This window comes from Spea bombifrons, chromosome 5, assembly GCF_027358695.1.
Source record: "Spea bombifrons isolate aSpeBom1 chromosome 5, aSpeBom1.2.pri, whole genome shotgun sequence".
Taxonomy (NCBI): domain Eukaryota; kingdom Metazoa; phylum Chordata; class Amphibia; order Anura; family Pelobatidae; genus Spea; species Spea bombifrons.
Window position 1 is genome coordinate 66,971,925 of NC_071091.1, and position 25,723 is coordinate 66,997,647.

Here is a 25,723-nt window from a genome sequence, read left to right on the forward strand (position 1 = left end):
GTGTAAAGGCAGTGTGTAGGGGTCCTGGGAGGGAGGCTAACATTAGCCTTTTTTAATAAAAAAAAAAAAATCTGCTGCTGTGGACTATTCTTCCAATGATGCTCAGCCAGCATTATGGTGGACATCTGGCTGTCTGAGAATCATAGAAGTTTTACTTCACAGCTAGCATCTGCAGCTTTACTGTTGCTGCACTTCCCATTACGCTCACCCAGCATCATGGAAGTAGTATGTCTGGCTGAGCCTTATGGGAATTCACTTCAATGTGTTGGTTATTTTTAAAATGCATGACTGTGCTAACAAAAATGAAGCATGTTTTAAGTGGCGATGCCAGTGCAACATTTTAAAGTGCAATTACTTGTATTGGTGAGTTCCGCAAGATTTAAAAAAAAATAAAAAATAAAAAGTGTCCCTTTTGAAATGTTGGGAGGTATACAATACTGGGCTACGTGTTGATGAAATAGTAGTAATGAGGCTGGATATGGGCAACCAGGAGTGAGGACATTGAGAATGGACTATTTCACTATGTGTGCATCAACATGTGGGAGACAACCCAGCAGCGCCTGTAACTAGTATGGGATGGATTTTTTTTTAGTTGACCATCGTTGGTGTCTGTCTTTTAAATTATGACTCAAAGGAAAATTATTTGCAAAAGTAAAATATTCCAAAGCCAAAGTACTTGAAATTAACTTAATGTACCACAGACGTCAGGAAATGACTGCCATGTGCAATGCTGGTGCCTGCCCCTACTTATGTTTATATCTAAAACAACATGACATGCCTACACTGAATGACCAAATATTTACTCTAAATTAAAATGAAGCTATCGGTCTACATTTTTGCTTTCAAGGAGGAAGGGCAAATTTCATTCCTTCCTCATCTATTCTATTCTATTCTGTAGGGAAGTGATATTTATTGGTGTGCATTAACACATTTTTGGATATAGAAAGAACACAAGTAATACAGAACTAGAAATACAAACTAGCCCTGAAAAAAATACCCCTATTCTTAATATATCAATAAGCAAAACCACATGCATTTAAATCTACCCAGAGATCAACATTAGGGCTGTTTTAGTTCTACAGTGAGTTACTTCAAGGAATTGTTCTGGCTTTTATATGTTGAGGGCTGTGCATTTAATCATCCCTAGGGGTCCAGCAGCAACAGTAGTAGCTAATGTGGCCTCTGATAGGGTGCAGTTGTACAGTCCTAATAAAGAAATATTAATGATACACAAAGATATATAGCAACGTTAAAGCCTAACCAGACTACAAAAACATAACGGTTTAGTGTGGAAATTAAGAAATAGCTCACTCATTGCTTAATTAAAATAGATTTTAAAAATTAACAATTACTTACATTTTTTTGTCTCTGCTAATCTGTAAACTCTCAGAGTTAAGGTTCTCTACTCCTTCTGCATTCATCGATTTTGTAATCGGTTAAATTTGTAATAGTGCTGTTGAATATGCTGTTTCCTTTTATATAAAATAGTACAATAATTATACATTGACTCCGCCTTAATTTTATCAACCACAAGCAAATGCACACACATCAATAGCGAACAGGCACTATATGATAACATGCAGTAAGGGTGTTTCCACCCAGGCTAACAGTAAGTATCCCACAGTCAAGTGATACGGTTTTCTTTCCATGATATACCAAGTCGCTTTGATGAATGGTTCGCAGACCGTGAACACATACACCGGTTCTGCTGAGACAGGCACCGAATCTTGGGACTGCGCTTTCAGAAATCTTATATACAGCAGCCTAGCAAAGAAAATACAAAGCACATTGATTATCTTTATGCAGTGCACTGCCTAGATTACGTCGCACTGCTATGGGAAGCATTTGAGTCTGTTATGAACACACACACACTGCCTGCCAGCCTCCAGAACAGGAGCCAGAGGGGACTCTAGTGCTCTGTCACTATGCTGCACAAAAGCACTTTCTAAAAACAGAGCTTGCCTAATAAAGATATGGGGATTGTGCATTCATTCCTGGCCCTTTCAGCACTATAAATACCCTCTCTGAAGAATACACAGGCTTTGCTTGTTGCAGTCTTGGATCCTCTACATAGACCTGGTGAAAACAGCAAAGATAAGCACCCTGTAAAAGAAACAAGGAACCTAAACATTTCGCAAGGATGCCTAGGGTGGACGCAGACCTAAAACTAGACTTTAAAGATGTCCTTTTAAGGCCCAAGCGGAGCAGCCTCAAAAGCAGATCAGAGGTAAGTGCAGTTATTTTTTTTCCGTGTGGATATTTCATCTTCTGATTTGATTTATCATGCTTCTTATCCTGATGATTGTATTGCTCACAATACATCATTTATGTTGATCTTTCGAATCTTACTTGTACTGGAAATACATAGAGGAGTCCTTTAAAATTCTGTGATAGATTGTCAGCATTCTAACATTATATCTTTAGTAACTTTATCTATTCCAAAGTTCTGAAAACAAGGACTTTATGGGTACCTATGCATTTTTTAAAATGGTTATCAATCAGCAGGCGTTGAAAAAGTATGAAGAATGGACGCTTTAACTGTTAGTACAATAATACATTTTTAGCAAAGCCTGACAGCACTGAAATACCATTTAGTTAGAGTTTGTTTAGCTGTGAGATGGAAATGTCCAATTATTCCTCATATTCTAGATTATTAGTAGACGACATAAAGGGGAGTTGAATGTTACTAGACTGCAGCGATAGTTTCACCTTGAAACCTGAAGAAGGACAAATAAGAACAGAAATGTGAACTTACAGTTCTGGTAATAGGTGGATTAGTCAGGAAAGAGCCTGTGGGAGATTCGATGGCAACTGCTTCAAACAAAACAAATGCGTTGGTACACCAGGTAACACAAAGTGAAGTCAGTGTATATTCACTGTACTCTCCTTGGTTAAACAATCATCTAAGCCCTAGTTTATATTGGATTAACCCATTAAGTTTACAGAGGAGCTACAGACTGCAACAATATCGGTTTTTCGCAATAAACAAAACTTTTTTTAAAATAACAATTAAATGTATCGCTTATGGTTATGGTACTTGCTTTTTAAGAAAAAGACCTCCTAAATCATGTAAGATTTTTAACAACAACTATATTTGAAAGAGGAAAGCTTGCCAGCCTGTAGTCCCCTGCTAAATCATGGTTTCTTGAATGTATTATCTTTTTTGTGTACATACAAGTAGTGTTGTCTGCAACTGCTTATGGTTTATAAAATACACAGTATAATGTGATTTAGTGCTGACATTATGCAGCCATACAACGTCACCTTCAAGGGATTCTTGCTGCAGCTGCAATAACTCAGACTGAAGGCAGGGTTGTTCTACACACAACCAAGTGTGGGTGTTACTATAAAGGAGAGTGGCTTTCTGGGAAATTGCTGTATCATTCCCATCAATGGCTTTTCCATTAAGTATTCATTTATACTGCACTAAGGTGATCTGGGGTATCACATTTAATGTCCCTAAGTGATATTATTAACAAGAAAGATGGATGCAAGTGGGTTCAAATGCAAGACTGCGTGCAGCAGAACATCCCTGCATTGCAGGCATCACCTGCTCCCAGTATGAATACATTGGAGGGATGGGTGTACGTCATGTTAATTCCTGCAGCAGAGCAATATTCTTTGGCAATTTTGTTCCAATGTAACCACAGGGAAAGAGCGCATATGTCCATCTTTCTCCATTCAATTAATAATCTCTGCCTGTTTTTTAAGGGAGCTGCAATAGTGTGGGGGAATTAGCATGACAGCAGTAGTTACATTTATTTTTGAAAGCCTCTATACACTGAATTATTTGAAATGGTAAAAACAGTAAATACTGGTTAAAAAAAAACAGAACAGAATTTCCCCCTATTATTTCCCCATGAATTCCATAACAAATAGTAAAAGTAATGGAAAACACCACCCCTTTGTTAAAGGTTTCACCTACATGTAGATTGCACATGCAGCCCATTGTTGGTGATAGTACATAATAAAAGGCATTTTAAGAATGGGTTAAATTCCATAATCATGGTAAAGAATCAAATATTAATGTTGTTTAGATTTTTTGGTTGGAGAAGCTGCAGTCTATGACCAATCTACATTGTTTGTTTCAGTGTAAGAGAAGCTAGTGCACTTAACATTAAATGAGCAGCTTTCTTTATAACATAAGTTGGTGGAGGTAAGATGGCTGCCAGATAGCAGTACAGAAATGGTTCCTTTGCAATCTCGGTAGGGATATCCTAGAGTCACACCATGTATGAGATATGTGGTTGGCCCCTGGGATCAATATTCCCACCCACTTATCACATACCTGGGTATTATTATTATTTATTGTTTTATATAGCGCCATCAAATTCCGTAGCGATGTACAATGGGTGGACAGGACAAAACAAGTAGTATGTAACATAACAATTAGACTTACAGAGACAACAGGTGAGGAGGGTCCTGCTCAAACGAGCTTACAATCTAGAGGAATGAAAGGGTTAAAGCAGTTTTATGATGTCCCAAATTCCATATTTTATAGTTCAGTATGCTAAACAAACCTACCGTACTTTATATGTGTAACTGTGATAGGTTCACACCTTTCCTCCCATGTAATGTCTTAAAAAGAGGTTATTCTCCACCCTAAGTGATAAGTTACCAAATTTCAATTTTATACATGTGGATAGGTCTCACATTCAATAGATGAAATCGTGAGCACAATTATAAGAAAGGACTGAGAATTCAAAATAGTAATTATTTATTTAAAAATAATAAAAATTACAGAAATCCAAAATTAAAACAGAGTATAACATAGAATGCCTGTTAAAGCTTATATGCATAAAAAATAAAAATAAACATACCAGTCAGTCTCGATATGAAGTCTAGCTTCAGTCTCTCGGTCTGCCCCAGAGTATAAACAAAGGTCTACATATATATAAGATTTTGTAACTAGACCTGCGTATCGCTACCTCAAAAAGAGTACTAACGGTCATAAAAAAAACTCAGGAGAGAATCAGGAGAGGAAAATCACCAAGGCCGAGCTGTTGATCATTTTTACAGAATAACCAAAACATTCTAATCTTAAAACATTAAAAAAATCTTATGTAACAGAAACTACTAGTACTACGTAGTTAAATCCTTAACCTTAACTTCTACTGAGACCTGTAACAGTCATTAACCTTAACTTCTACTGAGGCCTGTAACAGTCCCTCTCCATTAGCTGGGCAGAAGAATCGTGATTACTCGGTCCAGCTAATAACATTAACTTAAATTAATCAACAAGATTAGAATCACCACATTCTAAATCTATTGGTGAAAAAGAAAAAGAAAGGTGTTTCTGCGATTTCGTGAAAAACAAAACATTTACAATGTGAACACCATACATGATCACAAGTTATATTTTCATGAGAACTCTGCAATTGATAAAAATCACCCAACTGAAATGCATAAGACTCTGTATACAGATGCAACAAAGTATTTCTCGATATCCCACCAAAACAAGTCTCATGAGGAGGTCCATTGCAAGCAAGCAAGACTGTGCAACCAAAAGTTCCATGGCTTACAATATTAAGAAGTCCTTCTTGTTTAGTTTGTAATATCAATTGGAAAATTTGTTTGTCTTTATTGACACATTCAAAGAACGATGGATTAGAAAAATTCCTCGAACCCATGAGCTGCCAAAAAATGTAATTGGTCTTGAGATTCCTCGAAAGTAAAGTTCCCTTCGGTGTCAGAATCAACAACGGACTCACTGATTGTAATGGGAGGTGATATAGAAAATCTTTCATATTCACTGGAGTCTGTATCTTGTTCACCGCTGGAGACAGCTGGAGATATGAGTACTGTGCTGTCTCCTGAACCTTGAGATTCCGTCTCCGTGGGACTCTGTGGGAGGCTTTGCAATTCCGTTTGTTGTGAGGATGTATCATTGCAATGGCTATAATGATTCCAAAGAATGTCCCAATATCTCTGTGATATCATGGGAAGTACGACTAATCCTACAAGATCATCAAACACATAAGGATTATTAACGTCACTTATTTTGGTGTTACATATCTCGCAACGGTAAGACAGGTCATACGTTACTACATCTTGATTCTTTCTAACTTCCACACCCAACAGGAAGTGTGTCCACAAATCCACTAGTATCCTGGAAGTTAAAACAGGTGTATTAAAAATGTTTCTTATGAGCCTGTCAAAAGCTGCAGCATTCATCTTCTTCGAACTTGTTTACCTTTAGGCAAAAGAGAAAATAATCGCCATATAACACCAAATAGAAATAATCCAAATATTAGCAGTAACAGTGGTTTTAAGTACCCAAAAATACTCAATATGTTACCAATGCTACCAAAAATACCATTTCCCAATTTTCCTAATCCTTCTCCTACAGAAGAAATAGCTTTTCCCATTCCAGGCCATAATGATTTTAAAGCTTTACCAAGGTTCTGCATCCATTGAGGAAAATCTCCTTCATGAATATCTGTACGTAATAACTCAGAATGTATCTTTTGCGTTAATACATCTATAGCATCATGGGTGGTACCTATGATTATTTTCATAGATTTCAAATGAGCCAAAAATGCAGTCATATATGGCAGCTGCAAAACAAAATGTGGAACATCAAATCGCAGTATTTGTAAAACTGTCTGGGTCTGCAATGGCGGGGTGAAGATTATATTAAAACACTCAATAGAGGTATTTACTGTAATCATTGATGGTTGCATAGAAGGAATATTACATTCACTTGTACTGCTTAAAACCAGATAAGAACCATTAGATAATGACTCAATTCGAGTATAGGGAGCAATTACCGGATGCACAGTAATTTCACAATCAGATCCCTTACCATCAACTCCACAAGGCAAAACACTATAAATTTCATCACATACAAGATATCCTATCTCTGTACATTTCTCAACTTTAAGATAAAAATGTTCTCCACATTTATAGGAAATGTAATCATATGGCTGTTTAATTTGGATTAAAGCTAAATCATCAGCAGTTTCAATCAAATGTCCAAAATTATCAAGTTCCCAGTTAGTAGTATAAACATCACCAGGGATAATCAATTCATAGTACAAAAACAATTCCCACTGACTATCATCAGGATTTCTCATTTGTCTATGCTTAAGTTCGTTAATATCATAAACCCTGAGTTTCGATACATGAGTTAAAACTTCAGTTTGTCTTTCACTCAAGCCTAATTGTTTTTGAATCCATGTCACATTTAATAATGTGGTATCAATTTGTTCCCCTTGAAGGGTTAATCTCATAGCTGTTAACTTATTAAGTACCATTAAAGCTCTTAATTCTTCTGCTAAAACAGTAAAATCTGACATCGCAGCAGATATAAAAATTATTAAATGATCTTTTAACAACAAAACTTTCTTTTTTAACTCTTCATCATTAGCATCGGAGACGTAGCTAATAATAGAAACAGCATCACTTAGCAAATGACCAGTTGTTATTGAAACTTCTGCATTATTTAGCAACCGTCGTCTCGTTAACAAAACATTTTCACATTCATCACTTTCTTGTGTAATGTTGTTTTGATAATGTATATTTTCAAATGTGTTATTTGTTCCCCACACTGCTTCAGCATATGGCATATCAGCGATATTTTTTGTTTTACACTGTATATACTCACATGGTTTGTCGTCAGTACCAATATATACGTTCATTTTATCCTGTATACCTTTTATCACAGTTTCCACATCATATATGGTGCTGTCTGTCAAACATTTCTGAAACAGGGAGTAAACCGTATAATTTGCTTTAACAAATTTAGATTTCTGTACGCACCAAAAACCAGGAAGTCCGCTGTAATGTAAAAATCCTTGGTCGATTTGTTTAGGCTGCCACTTGAAAATATTATCAGTCAAATTGTAAAAAAATGAACAAGAAGTGCATCTATAAACCTGTGAAGGAATGTTTGGATCACATATTCCTTGTTCTATCAAACTTTCGTAAGTAATACCACACGGATTACCTTTTCCTTTGCAAGAGTGACTAAAATACGATGTATTCAAAAATGAGGGAAATCTTGGCATTGTACAAATATCCCATTCCGTCAGACTGCGAAATAACTTTTTCCATCCTTTTGCCTGCCACTCAGGGGGTAACGCCTGTCTCTTTAATTCACCTGTTTCCGGATTTTGTACCTCAATATATAATTTCTTCATCAAGGCGTCATAGCCATCATCATCATAAAGTTCTGGTTTCCACCATTCTGAGTAAAGCAAATTAGAACAAAAAACAGCACCTTTATAAGGTCTTACACCTCCAGGAAATCGATATTCCTCCTCTTCTGCATCTTCCCAAAAATCAATACGTGTGTCATTCCTTCTGAAGGGGACAAATCCTTTTTGAGTAGTTTGTCCTGTATTCAAATAAAAAATAGGATAACCTTTATATGTTACCTTGTCCTGTGTAGTACCTGGACGGGGACACTGATCAGCTTTTATTTCCGGTGTTGGCCAGATTCGTACACCTTGAAAATCAACAAAATAACAATGTCCAAGAGAAACATAACACATCTTTTCTCTATATGTTTGTTGTTTCCGGTGGTCCTGTAAAGGCAACTTATATGGCAGGGTAACAGCTTGTACCTTTTTCATCTGGTCATCTAGGTATAACTTTACCAGAGCACGTCCTTCATCAGAAACAATTCCAGCCGTTTTTGCAAGAATATTAGAGTCTATAAGTACCACTTGGGATATACCCAGGACTTTCTTCTTTTCCACAATAGGTGTTGGATATGGTTTCCAGTACAGACCTTGTTCAAGTCCTGTAACCTGTACATTCACAGGAACATTATTAGACATCAAAGCTCTTTTATGTACATGTTTAGCATTCCCAATACCTGGATGAATTTGGGTCTGATTCCATGTCAGGGTGGTTCCAGGGCGTTGTGTGATAAAATACCACTGAATGCGAAGAATTGCAACACAGATTGTAGTTATCAACAACAACAGGATGAAAAATGCAAGAAAAAAGTAACCCAGTTTTCTCAGACTTACTGGGGTCTTATTGTAAAATCCACAGACATGTTTTTGCTTCAAAGAAGGCATTTTAGTGCAATCAGGTATATCAATGAAAGTCTCTTTCTCACCTGATGTCTGCACATCTTCCGTGGCACACGATTGATATTCAAACAAGGTGTCCTGCTGGTTTTCCTGTGTCTGCACATTTGCCATGGTCAGCCATTGAGAGTAAGTTAGAGGTGGTTTCTCCTCCATGCTGAATATCACAGGATAAAGGAACAGGTTTTAAATTGTCAATACTCACAGTTCTTTGACGGCCTTGTTTATCAACTATAATAAAAGTCCGTTCATTAATAACAGTTTTAATCTCTGCTGGAGGCTTCCAACGTGGTCGTAAGGGCTTTATAATAGATACCCTCTCCTGGACAAAGTGGCCAACCTGTGGAGTCCATGCATGTGTGGTATCTGGTGCGTACGCAGGGTGAGACAAAGCGTCTCGCAACTCCTGTAGAAAAGATAATTGTTCTAGTCTCCCTGGTGCAGAAATAGAAGAGTCAACAAAGTCAGTATTCATTGAAACACCATACATCAATTCAAAAGGCGTTTTACCTGAATTTGAAGCAGGAATATTGTTACCTAGTTGTACCTGAGGTAACAATGGGTACCACTGTGTGGGACGAGAATACAACAACTTGGTTAGGAGTCGTTTTATTTCGGCATTTTTCCTTTCCACAACCCCACTACTTTGAGGATGGTAAGGGGAGCTGAATTCCCATTTAATACCTAGGGCACGAGCCCACTCTTGGGTTTTCACAGCTGTGAAAGCCGGACCGCCGTCCGAGTGTAAGATCTTTGGTTTTCCAGCACCTACCAAAAAATTGAGACAACTAAGCGTGGTGTTAGAATTCGTAGCACGTACGGGGTACAACCAAGTAAACCTAGTACAGGCATCAACACATACTAACACATATAGGTAACCATGAGAAGGTGGCAGTGGACCAATATGATCAAGATAAATTAGATCAAAAGGTTTGTTAGGAATTTCTTTAACAATATGTGGTGGATTTTGATGGTTAGGATTGTTAACTAACAAACATGGTTTACAATTACCTACCACATATGACACCGTTTTTCTCATATTAGGCCACCAATATTTTTTCTTAAGTGCTTGAAGAACATTGTCACGTCCCAAATGTGGATGACCAATACTTGCATGTGCTTTATTGGCAATTCGAACCCTTTCTTCTTTAGGTGGAAGGATATAATCAATTTCTTTAATAGTGACAATACAGTGTTCATCTTGCACTTTATATGCATATATTTTTGGATATCCAGGTGGATTAGGTCTGGAATCATCCAAACAGGCATTTAACTCTGCATCGAGACTGGCTGGTTTTGCTTGTGACCTGGTTTTAACTTGGTTCACAGCATATTTTTGACTAACAGCTTGTGCGAGAGAATCAACAAGCTGATTACCCAGTGTGTGAGCAGACGAACCTAGCTTCCTGTGAGCCGGTTCATGTACGATTTCAATATCAGGCTTATGATTGAGATAAGCAGAAATTGCTTTCCATTTCGCAATATGCATTAACGGCTTCTTTTTAGCCGTGAGAAAACCATTTGATCTCCATATAGGAAGATCTTCATTAGCAGATCGTGCTAAATAAGCAGAATCAATAACAACAAGAACAGGACCCTTATCACTTAAAGCTTCTTTTAATGCAAAAACCAATGCATATATCTCAGCATATTGTGACGAATGATCTCCTATCGGGAGCTGCCAAGTTTTTAACAAACTCATGTCTGAGGAGTATTTAGCAATGCCTACCCCCGCAGATCTATTAACCCCTTCCTTGTTGGAGTTAACTGCTGAACCATCTGTATAATATAGATAAGTATAGAAATCAGTTGGATGCTTTTGTGCTTCCCACTGAACATTATTATACAATGTTGGAAGATCATCCAACATGGGTAGCGTAGCATCATACACAAAATGAAGCTGGGGGTCTTCGAATAAAGTTAACCATTTTAACCATCGACATTTAAAAGCCCTTTTTTCAGGGATTGTTTCTTTTTTTAAAGTTGCGAGTGAAGCAACAGAAGTGTAAATATAAATATTCTGACCTTGAGCTAAGTCTCTAGACTTCAACACAGCTACGGTGACCGCAGTAAGTAACTTCTCTAACGGCAAGTATTTTCTTTCTGTAATTGTAAATACATATGATAAAAGTACAATCGGAACAATTTCAGTAGAATTGTAAATACGTATATATGCTGCCTCAGAAGAAATACTAACATAAACAGATAGCGGTTGTGTAGGCTCTCTTTGTGTTAAATAATCAGCATTATTTACAGCTGTCAACAAATCTTGTAAAGCTTTTTCCTCCTTCATATTCCACTGAAAGGGAGTTTTAGTTTGTTGTGATCTTATTTCTCGTGAAACAGCAGCATGTAATGGTGCTATTAGAATATTAAAATTTGGAATAAACAACATTGCGCAACCAAAAAGTCCGATAATGCTGCGTAATTGTTTTAAACATAGGGGTTTGCAAAACAACTCCATTTGGTCCTAACAACAATACACGGATTAAACAGTATCTAGCTCCTGATCCCCAGGGACCATACTGTATTTCAAGTGCTAAAACTTCATCATTTTGCACATCTCTGCCTTGTTGCAATCTGCACAATGAATTTAATCGCTGTATATCAGCAAAATTATTCGCCATGATATTGAAAGTACCTTCCCTTACGTATAAGAGGACCGCGGTATAAAATATATCTGGGTAATATAAAAAAATTAGAATTCTCGAGCCCCACGTTGGGCGCCAATTGTGATAGGTTCACACCTTTCCTCCCATGTAATGTCTTAAAAAGAGGTTATTCTCCACCCTAAGTGATAAGTTACCAAATTTCAATTTTATACATGTGGATAGGTCTCACATTCAATAGATGAAATCGTGAGCACAATTATAAGAAAGGACTGAGAATTCAAAATAGTAATTATTTATTTAAAAATAATAAAAATTACAGAAATCCAAAATTAAAACAGAGTATAACATAGAATGCCTGTTAAAGCTTATATGCATAAAAAATAAAAATAAACATACCAGTCAGTCTCGATATGAAGTCTAGCTTCAGTCTCTCGGTCTGCCCCAGAGTATAAACAAAGGTCTACATATATATAAGATTTTGTAACTAGACCTGCGTATCGCTACCTCAAAAAGAGTACTAACGGTCATAAAAAAAACTCAGGAGAGAATCAGGAGAGGAAAATCACCAAGGCCGAGCTGTTGATCATTTTTACAGAATAACCAAAACATTCTAATCTTAAAACATTAAAAAAATCTTATGTAACAGAAACTACTAGTACTACGTAGTTAAATCCTTAACCTTAACTTCTACTGAGACCTGTAACAGTCATTAACCTTAACTTCTACTGAGGCCTGTAACAAACATTGGATCATCCACCTTGACTTTCTATTTGTTTTGGTGGTTGCATTGCTATTAGTATGGTGTAAAACTAAATTTTGCTTTCTAGTTATAGTTTTCTTCACTGTGTACACAGGTTGATCTTGTTCGCACCTTCACATTCAGGAACTCCAAACAAACCTACACTGGAATACCCATAATTGCTGCAAATATGGACACTGTTGGTACTTTTGAGATGGCCAAAGTCCTGTACAAGGTGAGCATTTCAGCAGGAACCAGTAAGGCAGTGCAGACATTCAAGTTATGTCCTGTATGTTATCCACTCATTACCGTACATCAGTCCTCTGCCTGGCATTAAAGTAACCATCATGCTTACTGGTGATGGAAACAGGGAGGTTTTGGAACAGGGAAAAAGGCACTGGGGGGGATATGCATGGCAGAGAGAAGGGGCAAATGGGTACAGACACTGGTGGCGGTGAAAGGCAGAAGGGTATGAACACAGATGAGAGGCTGGAATAACAAGGGGCCCAAGAAAATGGAAATAGGCGTCGCAGAGAACATGGAAAGGGGTTGAAATTCTGATGAGGGGGCCCAAGCACATGGATCTTTACTGACCCCCCCAGATTCCTGATAGTGTCCTTGTCTGAGTTTAAAATATTGCAGAACTATATATAACAATTAGGAAGAATTGTCAAACACAAACTTACATCCACCAGGCAAGGCTTGTTTTTACACAGAAATCCAATAGTGAAAGGGTTTCCCTCTTTCCCTCATGTCCCTTTTCTCCTTCCTATACACACAGCTCTAAAGTCCAGTCATAGTCCACTAGACCTTTGCCTGCCCAGGTCCTTCCCAACGTGACAGACAATTCCCACAATGACATGTATTTTATATGGTTAAAGGTTACTGGTAGAAAATGTGCCCTTTATTGGCATACCTGGGAACTCTCTGGGTTTTGCCTAGAGAACTCCAGGAGAAGCATTGCTTCTCTGGTTCTCTGGGTCAACACCCAAATCCTCCTACTCGCAGGAGTAGGGTCCTGACACGCCCCACTCCCGCCTATTTCCCCTTTAAATGGGCGTGTTTCCTGTGATGTCAGCAGGAACGGCCACTGACGTCGACAGGAACGACCAATGAATTCAGCAGGACTGCCCACTGACCTCCGCGGGAATGCCCACTGACATCCATGGGCAGTCCTGGCCTCACCCCGGAGCCCACTGGTTCCCAGCTATTTTCATTGGTACAGAAGCCTTTGAAGCAAGGCTGCCAGTCACGGTCAAGGAGAAGGGTCCAAGGAAGGTGTGTTTTTCACTAGTTGTTTTTAAATACTAAAGAAAGTATTTAGTTGAAACCTATTAGTAGGTCACCACAGAAAAAGATGCAAAGTTGCATAAGCATTCCAGACCTCAGAAGTCTCTTTAGTGGATCTGCTTGAGTACAATTCCTGCTAACATAAACATTTAATTCATATTAAACCAAACAACTAATGCTCTGTTGATTTGTTTATTATTTTAGCATACAATGTTTACTACAATTCACAAGCATTATTCACTGGAAGACTGGAAACATTTTGCATCTACTTCACCTGAATATCTAGAGGTAACCCTTTATGTATGCCTAATGATTTATTGTAATGATTTTATGACTTTTAAACCTGCCCTTTGGGTAGTGGGATGCCATAAATAATGCACTTCTAGCAGAACAGGTAGTGAAGTGATATGAAAGACAGATAAGCTTGTTGTCAGAACAGAGGTGGTACTGGATACCAAATGAAGATGTTACTTTTAAAGAATAGAGATGTAGAAAGAGAAGTCACACCATAGAAGCCTTACGATCATATAATACATACCTCCCAACATTTCAAAATGTGAAAGAGGGACACTTTAGAAGAGTAGTCCACAGCCGCAGAGCCGTGAACTCCATGCCCAAGTACACTTTGGGGTGTACTCACTTTTGTTGCCAAGGTTTAGACATTAATGGCTGTGTATCGAGTTATTTTGAGGGGACAGCAAATTTACACTGTTATACAGGCTGTACACTCACTACTTTACATTGTAGCAGAGTGCCATTTCTTCAGTGTTGTCACATGAAAAGATATAATAAAATATTTACAAAAATGTGAGGGGTGTACTCACTTTTTGTGAGATACTGTACACATACACTGCCTTTACAGACACCTGCCCATAAACACACACATACACATATACACATACACACACCAGCTTACAAACACACAGATAGCTACACTGCTCTTACATACACCTGCCCATACACACAGACAAGCTTAGAAACACACACACACATACACTGCCCTTAAACACCACTGCCCATATACACTGCCTTTACACACAGCTGCTCTTACATGCTGCCTTTACAAACACCTGCCCATAAACACACATATACAGATACACTGCCCTTACACACACCTGCCCATAAACACACATATACACATACACTGCCCTTACACATGACTGCCCATAAACACACATATACACATACACTGCCCTTACACATGACTGCCCATACACACTGCCTTTACACACACCTGCCCTTAAACAGACATATACGCATACACTGCCCTTACACATGACTGCCCATAAACACACATGTACACATACACTGCCCTTACACATGACCGCCCATACACACTGCCTTTACACACACCTGCCTTTAAACAGACATATACACATACACTGCCCTTACACATGACTGCCCATAAACACACATATATACATACACTGCCCTTACACACACATATATGAACATACACACATCAGCTAACAAACTCAGAAATACCTACACTGCTCTTACACACACCTGCCCATACACACACAGACACAAGCTTACAAACGCACACGTATATACACATACACTGCCCTTACACCCCTTTTTCCCCATCTCTTACCTTTCTCATCTTTCATCCTGTCGTGGGAGTGCAAGGTCTGTCACTTCAGACCTCCTCTTTAGTGCTCCCTCATCACTATGCACTGACTATTGATGCAGAGCGAGGGGATGACATCACATCCCGGCGCTCGGCATCGGCGCGTAGTGATTAGGGAGCACTGAAGCCGAGGTCTAAAATGACAGACCTTGAGATCCTTAATGTTGGGCCGGTTAGAGGGGGATTGTGATCTCCCCAACCAGTCCTGCAGGCTGCAGCTGCTGATTGGGTGGCTGTGCACCCCCTCTCAGCTGCGCCGGAGGTGAGTGCCCTCTCGCCTCACCCTTCCTATGGCCCTGGCAAAGTGGGGCAGAATCCCAAATCCCAGAATTGGGACAGTTAGGGGCCATGTATAATAATCTCTTTCTACGATGAGGTGTTTTTTTGACAACTTAAACAATACCATCCTTTTGGACATTGGCTTTTGAATATATACAAATTTACAATGTTTAGTATTGCTTTCAATGCATACAATGAAGAATGTATATTAAAGTAATCTGTAAAGAAGTCAATATATACTCATCTGCAGAGGAGCAAACCTTCTCCTCCGATTGATGAACTTAACAAAATGTGTTAAATTAAAAACAAATTGAGATATATGATTTCATATGTGTGTAGTCATTGCCCTATGGAGTTTGGGGATCTAATATGGGGTTAGTGACATAACCCAATTTAAGTTATTTGTTATATAAAAATAAAATTCAATTTGCATTGTTTTACATAGGTAAAATGATAATAAATCCGAATGCATAGCCATGAAAATGCATGATACCCCGTTTTCTTATTAGAACCTTCCATCTCTTTTTCCATATTCTCAGCACGTAGCTGCAAGTTCCGGGAGTGGACAGGCAGACCTGGAGAAGCTCTGCAGCATTTTAGAAGCAATTCCTCTCATAAAGTACATTTGCTTGGATGTAGCCAATGGATACTCAGAACACTTTGTAGAATTTGTGAAAACGGTACATGGGAAGTTTCCAAATCACACTATCATGGTAAGTATTACTACATCCCATCTTAAGGACATATTGCCCAACCTTCTATAATCAATAGCCTGTTACTTGTGGCTGTGTACTTGAGCATTACAAATAATTATTTTTAAAGAAATTTAGCCCGCCTTTGCACATTTTCCAGTGCTATAATATCCTTTGTTAGAATAGGTGCCCAAAATTGCACAGCATATTCAAGGTGTGGTCTTACCATTGATTTATAAAGAGGCAAAATTATATTTTAGCCCACGAATTGATGCCCCTTTTTATACACGACAATACCTTACTGGCCTTAGCAACTGCTGACTGACATTGCACATTATTTCCTAGTTTGTTGTCTATAACAATTCCCAAATCCTTCTCATTTGTTGTTATCCCTAATTCACTACCGTTTAGGGTGTAAATAGGGTGCTTGTGCATTCCTTACCCCGAAGTGCATAATCTACATTAAATGTCATCTGCCATTTGTGTGCCCGGTCCCCCAGTCTATCTTAATCCCTCTGCAGCAAAGTAATATCTTGCTCACATTGTATTACTTAACAGAGTTTAGTGTCATCTGCAAACACGGAAATATGACTTTCAACACCTATTGCAAGGTCATTTATAAATATGTTGAATAAAATCGGTCCCAGAACAGAACCCTGAGGGACACCACTTACCGCTTTTCTCCAGCTTGAAGATTTACCATTTATAAAAACTCTCTGTACTCTATCTCTAAGCCAATGTTCAACCCAAGGACAAGATTTCGCATCTAGACCATTTTCTTTCAGTTTGAATACTAACCTATTGTGTGGAACCGTGTCAAACGCCTTGGCAAAATCCAAGTAGATTACATCCACTGCAACACCCTGATCTACACGTCTACTTACTTCTTCATATAATGCAATTAAATTAGTTTGACATGACCTGTGTTTCATAAAACCCTGCTGATTTTTGCTAATAATAATGTTCTTCCCAATGAATTCCTGAATATTATCCCTTAATAAGCCTTCAAATACTTTCCCAGCCACAGAATTTAAGCTCACCGGTCTATAATTTCCAGGCAAAGAGTTTGAACCCTTTTTGAATATAGAAACCCCATCTGCCTTCCTCCAATCCACTGGCACAATTCCTGAAAGAAAAGAATCCCAGAAGATTAGAAACAGAGGTTCACTTAATTCCAGACTTAGCTCCTTAGGTACTCGTGGGTGAATACCGTCAGGTCCCGGAGCTTTGTTGACATTAACTTTCTTTAGTTGCTGCAGCACCTTGTCCTGGGTTATCCAATCACAATGTGTATGCAAGTTTTTGCAGTAGACATTTGCATATCCCTTGCCATATGTTCCTCCTTAATATATACTGAGGAAAAATAGTTATTTAAAGTTTCTGCTTTTTCTTAGTCCTCGTTAACTAACACTCCCATCTCTGTTTTTATTGTACCTACACTTTCCTTTTTGTTTTTTTAGAATTTATGTACTTAATTGTTTGGGGTTGGTTTTGCTCTCTTTGACTATTCCCCTTCTTATGTTTAATTTCTTGGCTTACTTCCACACTAAGCCACATTGATTTCAATCTGTTTCTCTTATATTAATTACCCAATGGTACATACGGAGACGTGTTCCTTTCTAATATTTGTTTGAAGACACTCCATTTTTCCTCAGTGTTTTTATCACTAAAGAGTTTTAGCCAGTCAATATGTTGTAAAGATGCCCTTATCTTATTGAAATTGGCCTTTTTAAAATTATATGTTTTAGTATTCTCCATGTGCAATTTCTTTTTTGGGTTTATTTCAAAATACACTATATTGTGATCACTATAACCCAAGATATATGATTTTATTTATTTTACTTCTGCTACAGGCAGGTAATGTTGTAACAGGAGAGATGGTGGAAGAATTAATTCTTGCTGGAGCAGATATCATTAAAGTTGGAATTGGACCAGGTTAGTAAATTGCAAATTTTTTTCAACATTTATTTCTGTTGAAAGGAAACACCCCCACTCCAGATAAATTCTTACACTTTTATAGAACTATTAATCAAGATTATTCCTTTCCGTCACTTAAAGCTGCTCTTCCACCTTCAAAAATAGTAATATATGTACCCCTGCTTTTAGCAGGACGAGGTTTCAGGAAAGTCTGTCAAGGGTAGTATAAGAGATAAATTTGGTGGGTTACATTTTTATTTACTCTCCACACAGGATCTGTTTGTACAACAAGGATCAAAACAGGTGTTGGATACCCTCAGCTAAGTGCTGTCATTGAATGTGCTGACTCTGCCCATGGATTAAAAGGACACATCATTTCCGTAAGTAGAGAAGTTAGTGTGTGTATCTGACTACACATTAACCACAAATAGAGGTAGATAATTCTATTTATTTTCCAACCTGTCTCCAGTCTATTTCACAGTTTGATTTAACAGCCTAATAATTTATTTTATTTTATGGATTTATTATTTCCTTTAAATGTTAAGGTGGTGTATTTTAATCATTTTAAATATACAGTGGTATTTATTGTTAAACATTTGACTAATATAGAAAGTGTGATTTTGTGCAAAATACACTATGGCTAAACATCAATGAAAATGCTTACTATGACCTAACCAGTATAACATATCCCCATAAATCAGATATTGTCAAATGCCAAGGCGTGTGCAAAGTAACATGTGGGAATCCGATCAGCTTCTAAAAAGGCCCCATAATTATGTGATCCTATTTATACCTCTAGTGAAGCCTACTTTTGTGGATTTCAATTCATTTTATTTTGTCATTCTGGCCTATGGTCTTTAGGCTCGTAGTTCACAAGAACTCAGATGCCCTCCCTTGTTTTAATAAAATAAATACGCTTACATGAAAAAGTATTTTTAAACAGCTAAGTCCCTTTACCATGTCAGTCCATTAGATGGCTGCCTAGATCTCTTGTATGAGATTGGCCCTATGTATGTGCCAATTCATACTTTGTTACTTCACTTTTCAAGAGCAAAGTCATTATATATTATGAAATCCAGTGTACCATTGTACTGAATTACACATGTAGCCTGTCTTAAAGTCTTAACATGATTTTTTTGCAATTCATTTATTCCATAATAATAATTATTGCACTCTGATATAAAAAAAATGCAGAACAGCAGTGTTGAATTTCTAATTTTTGCCACTAGGTGGCGAGCTGCATAGAAAATAAACAATCACATGAATAGTAATATCTATGTTCACTTTTGTTAACCTCTAGTAAAAAGGAAGGGGGAAAAAACAACTTAATGATACACTTTAGATGGGATTCCTACTGGCATACTAGTGTGCTATATTAATCTGCATTTGCCGATTAGAAGGGGCTTTTTCATTTGAGTTAGATCTGTCAGTTTGTTGAACTGGATCTGTAGTAAGAATTGGGCTTCTAATAAAAACAAAACTATCATCATTCATGAAAACATCTAAAAGCAGAACATTTCAAAATAGAAGGGAGTATAATGGGCAAACGTGTGTGATACTGCTCATTTGAGTCTTTTAAAGTAACCTTTGTTTTTTTTTTTTGCTTTGAGGATGGAGGTTGCAGTTGTCCAGGAGATGTTGCCAAAGCATTCGGTAAGTTGTGGGACGGATTTTTGTCACAAGAGGTATGGCTACAGATACACATTGGTCTTCTTTTGTTAATTGGTTCTCAAGGTAGTGTATGGGAATAGGGGTTATACTGACTGAAACCAGCAATAAATACCAAGGAGTCCCTTTAGATTCATGATATAGCATGTTCTAGGCCTTCTTATTATAGTGGGAAAAAGGCTGTTGATGCATATTTACAAAAAGTTGTTTCAACCAACAGGAGCCATGGCCTTCTGACTTTGAGTACAACTTAAGACCAATACCAATCATAAAAGGTGACCTATTGAATGTTCAGTAGCTCCACAAGACATTAGAATTGCTTTCGCTTCCTGTTTGATAAACTCTGCTTGTGAAATAGTAATATACATCCTATGATTCAAGATGAAAATCTAAATATGATTCAGCATCACCCAGACAACTCTTAAAGGGATTTCACCATATCCTCCACTAAAAAACTAAAACATATAGGGGAAATCCAGGCAGTGGGGATGCCTAATATGCACAACCATAACGAGCCTGGAGGAGTCTGTTGTATGCATAAAATTAGTTTTAAACTGCAGATAACAATAATAGAGATAACAGAACAAGCAACAATTTCCATGTATCGCAGCTCTGCTTCTTTTCTAGCATCCTCTTCTTCTTCTTGTTCGTTTCTCTCCTGTCTCCCTTCTTCTTTCTTCGCCCGCATCTCAGTAGACAGTGAACTTCTGCAAAAATTGGGGGGCAAATCTTGTAACTTCCTCCAGTCGGGTAAAAGATGTCACTAGAAACGCTGCCATTTTACGAAGTTCACTGGAGGTTATCTTCTGGCAAAATGGTGGAAGTGTACCAGGAGGTCATTTCTGCAGAGATGCAGACGAAGAAAAAAAATGGAAGACAGATCGTAGAGAGAAAGCAAAGCTCGGGGTCGCGGAAGCACAGTGTGAGAGAGAGCGCGTGAGAGTGTGAGAGAACGTGAATCAGTGGGAGTCTTGCCTTTTTTTTGGATATTTGTACCAATTGACAAAATATGCACATTTCTTTCAATTTGCAATTCGTATAAATCCGAATGCACAAGTTTAGTTTCTATATATTTTTTAGGGAAACACTGTACTTTTAGAATATTTTGATGCTGGCCTGCTGTGACATAGTGATGCTATATTTGTGAACTGAATGGTAGATGTCTAATTTATCATGAGACAATTCCTAAATTTTCCTCTTTTTATATGGACAAAGCTGGAACAAATAAATCCAATTTAATTTATTCCTTATATTTTAATACATTTAAAATTATTGATAGAGATTACATAATCCCTAAAATATATTTAAACAAAAGTGACCATTTCTGAATGAATAGCCTGTATTTGTTAAAGGAAAACTAAACAGAATGTTGCTTGTGAAAAATGTAACAGTCAAAGAAAGACATAGTGGGCGATTTTTACTGTAATATTGAAAGGCTAATGGAGCAATCAGCGAATGCCATTTTAGAAATTGCTCTCACAATGTGGGTGATCTGAGGTTGTCATGTTTTGTGTGTGTTTTTACTTGTATGTACTTACACCCCCAAAGAAAACCCCAACAGAGTTCATAAATCTGAATATGCCTTTTATCTTTTGTGTTCACTCCCTGCATTTATTGATTCTCTTGTACCAAACTATATAAAGACTCACATTAGCCAAGGGGTTCACATACACAGTGTGTTAAAAAATGACGTGAAAATGCATAATTGTGTGTTATTAGTTGAAGTAGGAAGTTTTTCTGTCATGTGCTTTACCCCGAGTCTCTGGGTGAAACCTGACGAGTTCCCAGGTGTGGTCTACAGCATACAATTAGTTATTCTTCTTTCTTGAGTCCTATAGCACTCCTAAAAATTCAATGATATAAAAAATACAAAAAAGAAGCCATTCAGGGAGGAGAGATTTATATATTTTTAAATTGTTAAATGGATAATGGAAGCTACAGTAATTATTACACACAGCTGAAATGAAAGCTAACATTAAGTATATTAATACTATAGAGTAAAAAAAATTGTAAAGCTTTAATTTTAAATTTTTTTTTAGATCAGCACCTTTTGTAAAAATTGTATTTATTGTAATGAACTTGCATTTTAACAGGAGCCGGGGCAGACTTTGTTATGCTGGGAGGAATGTTTGCCGGTCATGATCAGTGTGCTGGAGAAATTACAGAGAAAAATGGGAAAAAAGTGATGCTTTTCTATGGCATGAGTTCAGACACAGCAATGAAGAAGCATGCAGGCAAAGTAGCTGAATACAGGTACTGGCTCATAATTGCAGGTTGAAATCTCTAGCACCCCGACACTTATTTTATTCTTGGGGAAATATATTTGAATCTGTCTTTTTAGCATATTTTGGAGGAACTAGGGGTGAAATTGAGCAAGAACAAGTTCAGAGCTAAATAGAGTTATGAGTGTCTGGTCACCAGCCAAAACAGGTATATGTTCCATTCTTAACAGTCCGACAGCCTCTAACTCTTCCGTAATTCTCACATTTGTATAAAGAGCAATTCTGGGACAAGGTGGTTGTAAGTGGGCCAATTCCACATGGTAAACATGTTCCGGCTTCAATGCTTTGTTTCAGCATTGCTGTTTATACATAAGCCCTATTGTTGCTCCTTCTTAGCTGCAATTCTATAAAAAGTAGTATAATCCTGAACCATGGTCTCCTCATTTTGACTTCACAAAGTTCACAAAGAATAAGAAAACTACCTTCCCTGGGATTGCTTTGTATCATGGGTAATATGCTGGACTATCCAGGTGTCTATGTCTCTGCAGTAGCCTGTGCAGCTGGAAGGGGACAGCGAAATATGCCCCTCCGCTACAAATGTCCATATGGAATGGGGACACTAATTCTAACACCATACAATAACACCGGTGTACATACACACTATTACAGCAAATACTCACACTCATGCTACCACAGTACATTAACACACATGTACACACACACTCATTCTAACATAGAAGTACAAAATTTGATGTCAAATAAGAATCATAAGGCTCATCTAGTATGCCCAATTTTCATGATATAAAGATTCAGATCTTAATCAGTCCTTGGTCTTCAGGATAGCTTTATGCCTATACCATGCATGTTTAAATTTCCTCACTGCTTTAGCCTCTAGCACTCCTGCTGAGAGGCTGTTCCACTGCACCACCACCCTCTCAGTAAAGTAGACTTGAGGCTGGAGTATACCTCAACCTCAGAGTGCCCATTAGGTGCTGCCCACCAAATCACTTGGGGCTTTAGCCTCCTTAGCCTACCTCTAGTGACGCCCCTGCCAGAGAAAATGGTTGTTGAGTAACAAAATGCAAGGCGATAGTTATTCAAATGCCATGAAGGCTCCTGTATGACTGAAAGGCTTCTACTGGTGATTATGTTAGTGACACTATCCTGCACAATAAACCAAGCACAGCATTGCAATCATCAAACCTCACTATACAGCAGCATGAGGTGAATGAGTAGCACCTACCTTTCAACTAGAGTAGCTGTCAAGTTACCAGGTATAGTTTTAATATACTTAATGACACAAAGCCGCTGTAATAAATGACACTCAGAAACACTGCCACAGCTAGAATAACTGCAGCATGGATACTTTACACGGGCCCCATTGCCTATATCAGTGTGCTCTTAATGAATCCCGCTGTACAGCTAGGCAGATGCCTATGCTATTTTTAACACATTTGCCAAAATCAATATATTTCTAAGTGGTGCATGTAATTAGGTCAGCTACCACTACAATTTTTCTTCTTCTTTTCACTAAGCACATGATCTCAGCCTGGAAGTGGCTAGTTATCAGCTTGTGCAGGCAAATGATTAACTTTATGGATGTGAAAAATGCTGGGCTTCCATATACGATGACATGTGTAGTCTAGGAATATGTTTGTCTGAAAGGATTATTTACTGAAGCAGTGTATCTCATATGATTTTTCTTGAGATTACCAATACGGCAATAGTCCTGTTTAGGTTGATGCACTTGTTGACATTATTACATTTTTATTTTTTTTTTACCTCGCACACACATGTACACTGGCAATTACCGGTATATGTACACACTCTTTCCAACACATACATATAAGTACACTTTAGTGTACACATACACACATGTAAGCACACTCACCGGAGACACCCATGCATACTATGCCTTTACTGACACTTAAACCTTGTGCTGTGTCAGGCTGATGACATCTGTTGTCTTTTGTTGCTCTCTGCAATAGACTCGTATGCACACATTGTATTCTTATTTCACCCACACATTTCACGCAGACGGCAGACTGCACATTTAATATCATAAATAAGACTGCCCATGCCTCGTTGTACATGGTTGTACATGAACGTATAGCAATACGTTTATTCCTTCAACACTATTAACAATATTTGTTATTTCTTATTGAATTTCTGTTGGCAGAGCTTCAGAAGGCAGGACTGTAGAAGTGCCATATCGAGGTGATGTGGAAAACACAATCCGGGATATACTAGGAGGGCTCCGGTCTACCTGCACGTATGTGGGGGCAGCCAAACTGAAAGAGCTGAGCAGAAGGACAACTTTCATCCGTGTCACCCAGCAGTTCAATCAAACATTTAATTAAAGTATGCAAAAGCAGCCATGAGCAGTTTCTCACATATCTCTACTTTTTACATGCCAACAGTATGATACCGCTGTGAAGATATACAGCCTACAAACTTCCTATGCACAAACAATAACAAAGACCTATGTCTCATTGTCTCTCCCCTCATATTTTATGCATCAACATTCTCTTTTCTCACAGGTAACTAGCAGCAGACTCTTGTTAAGATGAAGTAACTTGGTACACAACAAGGATCACAATCTCAAGGCTATGAGTCAAAATTAGGTTATAACATAAAATACGTTTCGTTCCATGTTCTCTTGAGAAGCAGGATTTCAAAATCCAGTGAATCTATGCAGATAACCACTGACTGTGAAATCTTTTGAGGTTTAGTAGCTGCAAATTGGCTGTCTGGTTTCCCAAACCATATGTTCACTTGTGTATTGGGAAATACAGAAACATAGTAGAAAATACATTTCATATATTATTATTTATTAACGGTGCTAAAAATACATTTTGACGACTACATGTATTTAGTCTGTGAAATATGCATTTGAATTCCTAAAACAGAGATTTTGCTGTCATGTTTGAAAAGGGGTAAAATCACAACAGAAACCAATAGAAGGGTCCTAAAGCTGGACCATTCTACTGGTTACTATGGGGATAAGATTGACCTTCAAAATTGCAACAAAGTCCCTCTTTATAGAACCCCTCAGTGTCTATTATTTAAAGATATAACATGTTACATTAAAGTGTGTATGTTACTATAGCATCCTGTCAGAAAACTTCACAGTTATTGGTACTTGAAACAACTTTAACGTGAATCATTAAATCAAATGCACAGAAATTGTGTGATGTGATGTATGGGAAGCAGCCCTGAAGGTGCTCTCTAGCCATGTGAGTTTTAATCTTCTTAATAGAAAATATGTATTCAAAATTGCAGAAACTGGTGAACATTTGCTAATAAACAGGAAGAGCCCTAAAAGCAATTATTTTTATAGTCTGTCCCTAGAACTATAAACTCTGTATCTACATAATGAACAGGGGTGGATCAAGGTCAGGCGGGGGCCCCTGGGCAACATTATTACAGATTAACATTTGGAAATGAAATTTGTTGCTACTCACTCACATTCACTCTCATGTTCTTTTACACACTCACACACACTGACTCAGAGACATTCTCATTCACTCTCTCTCTATCTCTGAATGCCTCACTACCTTCTCAGCTGACAGATTCCTTGTCCCCGTCTCCTGGCAGCACAGCTGTTCATCTTCTCTTGCATCTTCTTGTGCT

The 25,723-nt window shown here is 37.9% G+C and overlaps 1 protein-coding gene across 1 annotated transcript; it reads left to right on the plus strand.

The window, feature by feature from the left end:
* Positions 1 to 1,890: 1,890 nt before the first annotated feature.
* GMPR (guanosine monophosphate reductase) lies at positions 1,891 to 25,419 on the plus strand. Its single transcript, XM_053466864.1, has 9 exons — positions 1,891 to 2,227; positions 12,508 to 12,627; positions 13,887 to 13,970; positions 16,131 to 16,304; positions 18,137 to 18,218; positions 18,474 to 18,580; positions 19,811 to 19,853; positions 21,962 to 22,121; positions 24,270 to 25,419. The coding sequence occupies exons 1-9, from the start codon at positions 2,141 to 2,143 to the stop codon at positions 24,448 to 24,450; spliced, it is 1,038 nt and encodes a 345-aa protein (XP_053322839.1). The 5' UTR covers positions 1,891 to 2,140; the 3' UTR covers positions 24,451 to 25,419.
* Positions 25,420 to 25,723: the final 304 nt, after the last annotated feature.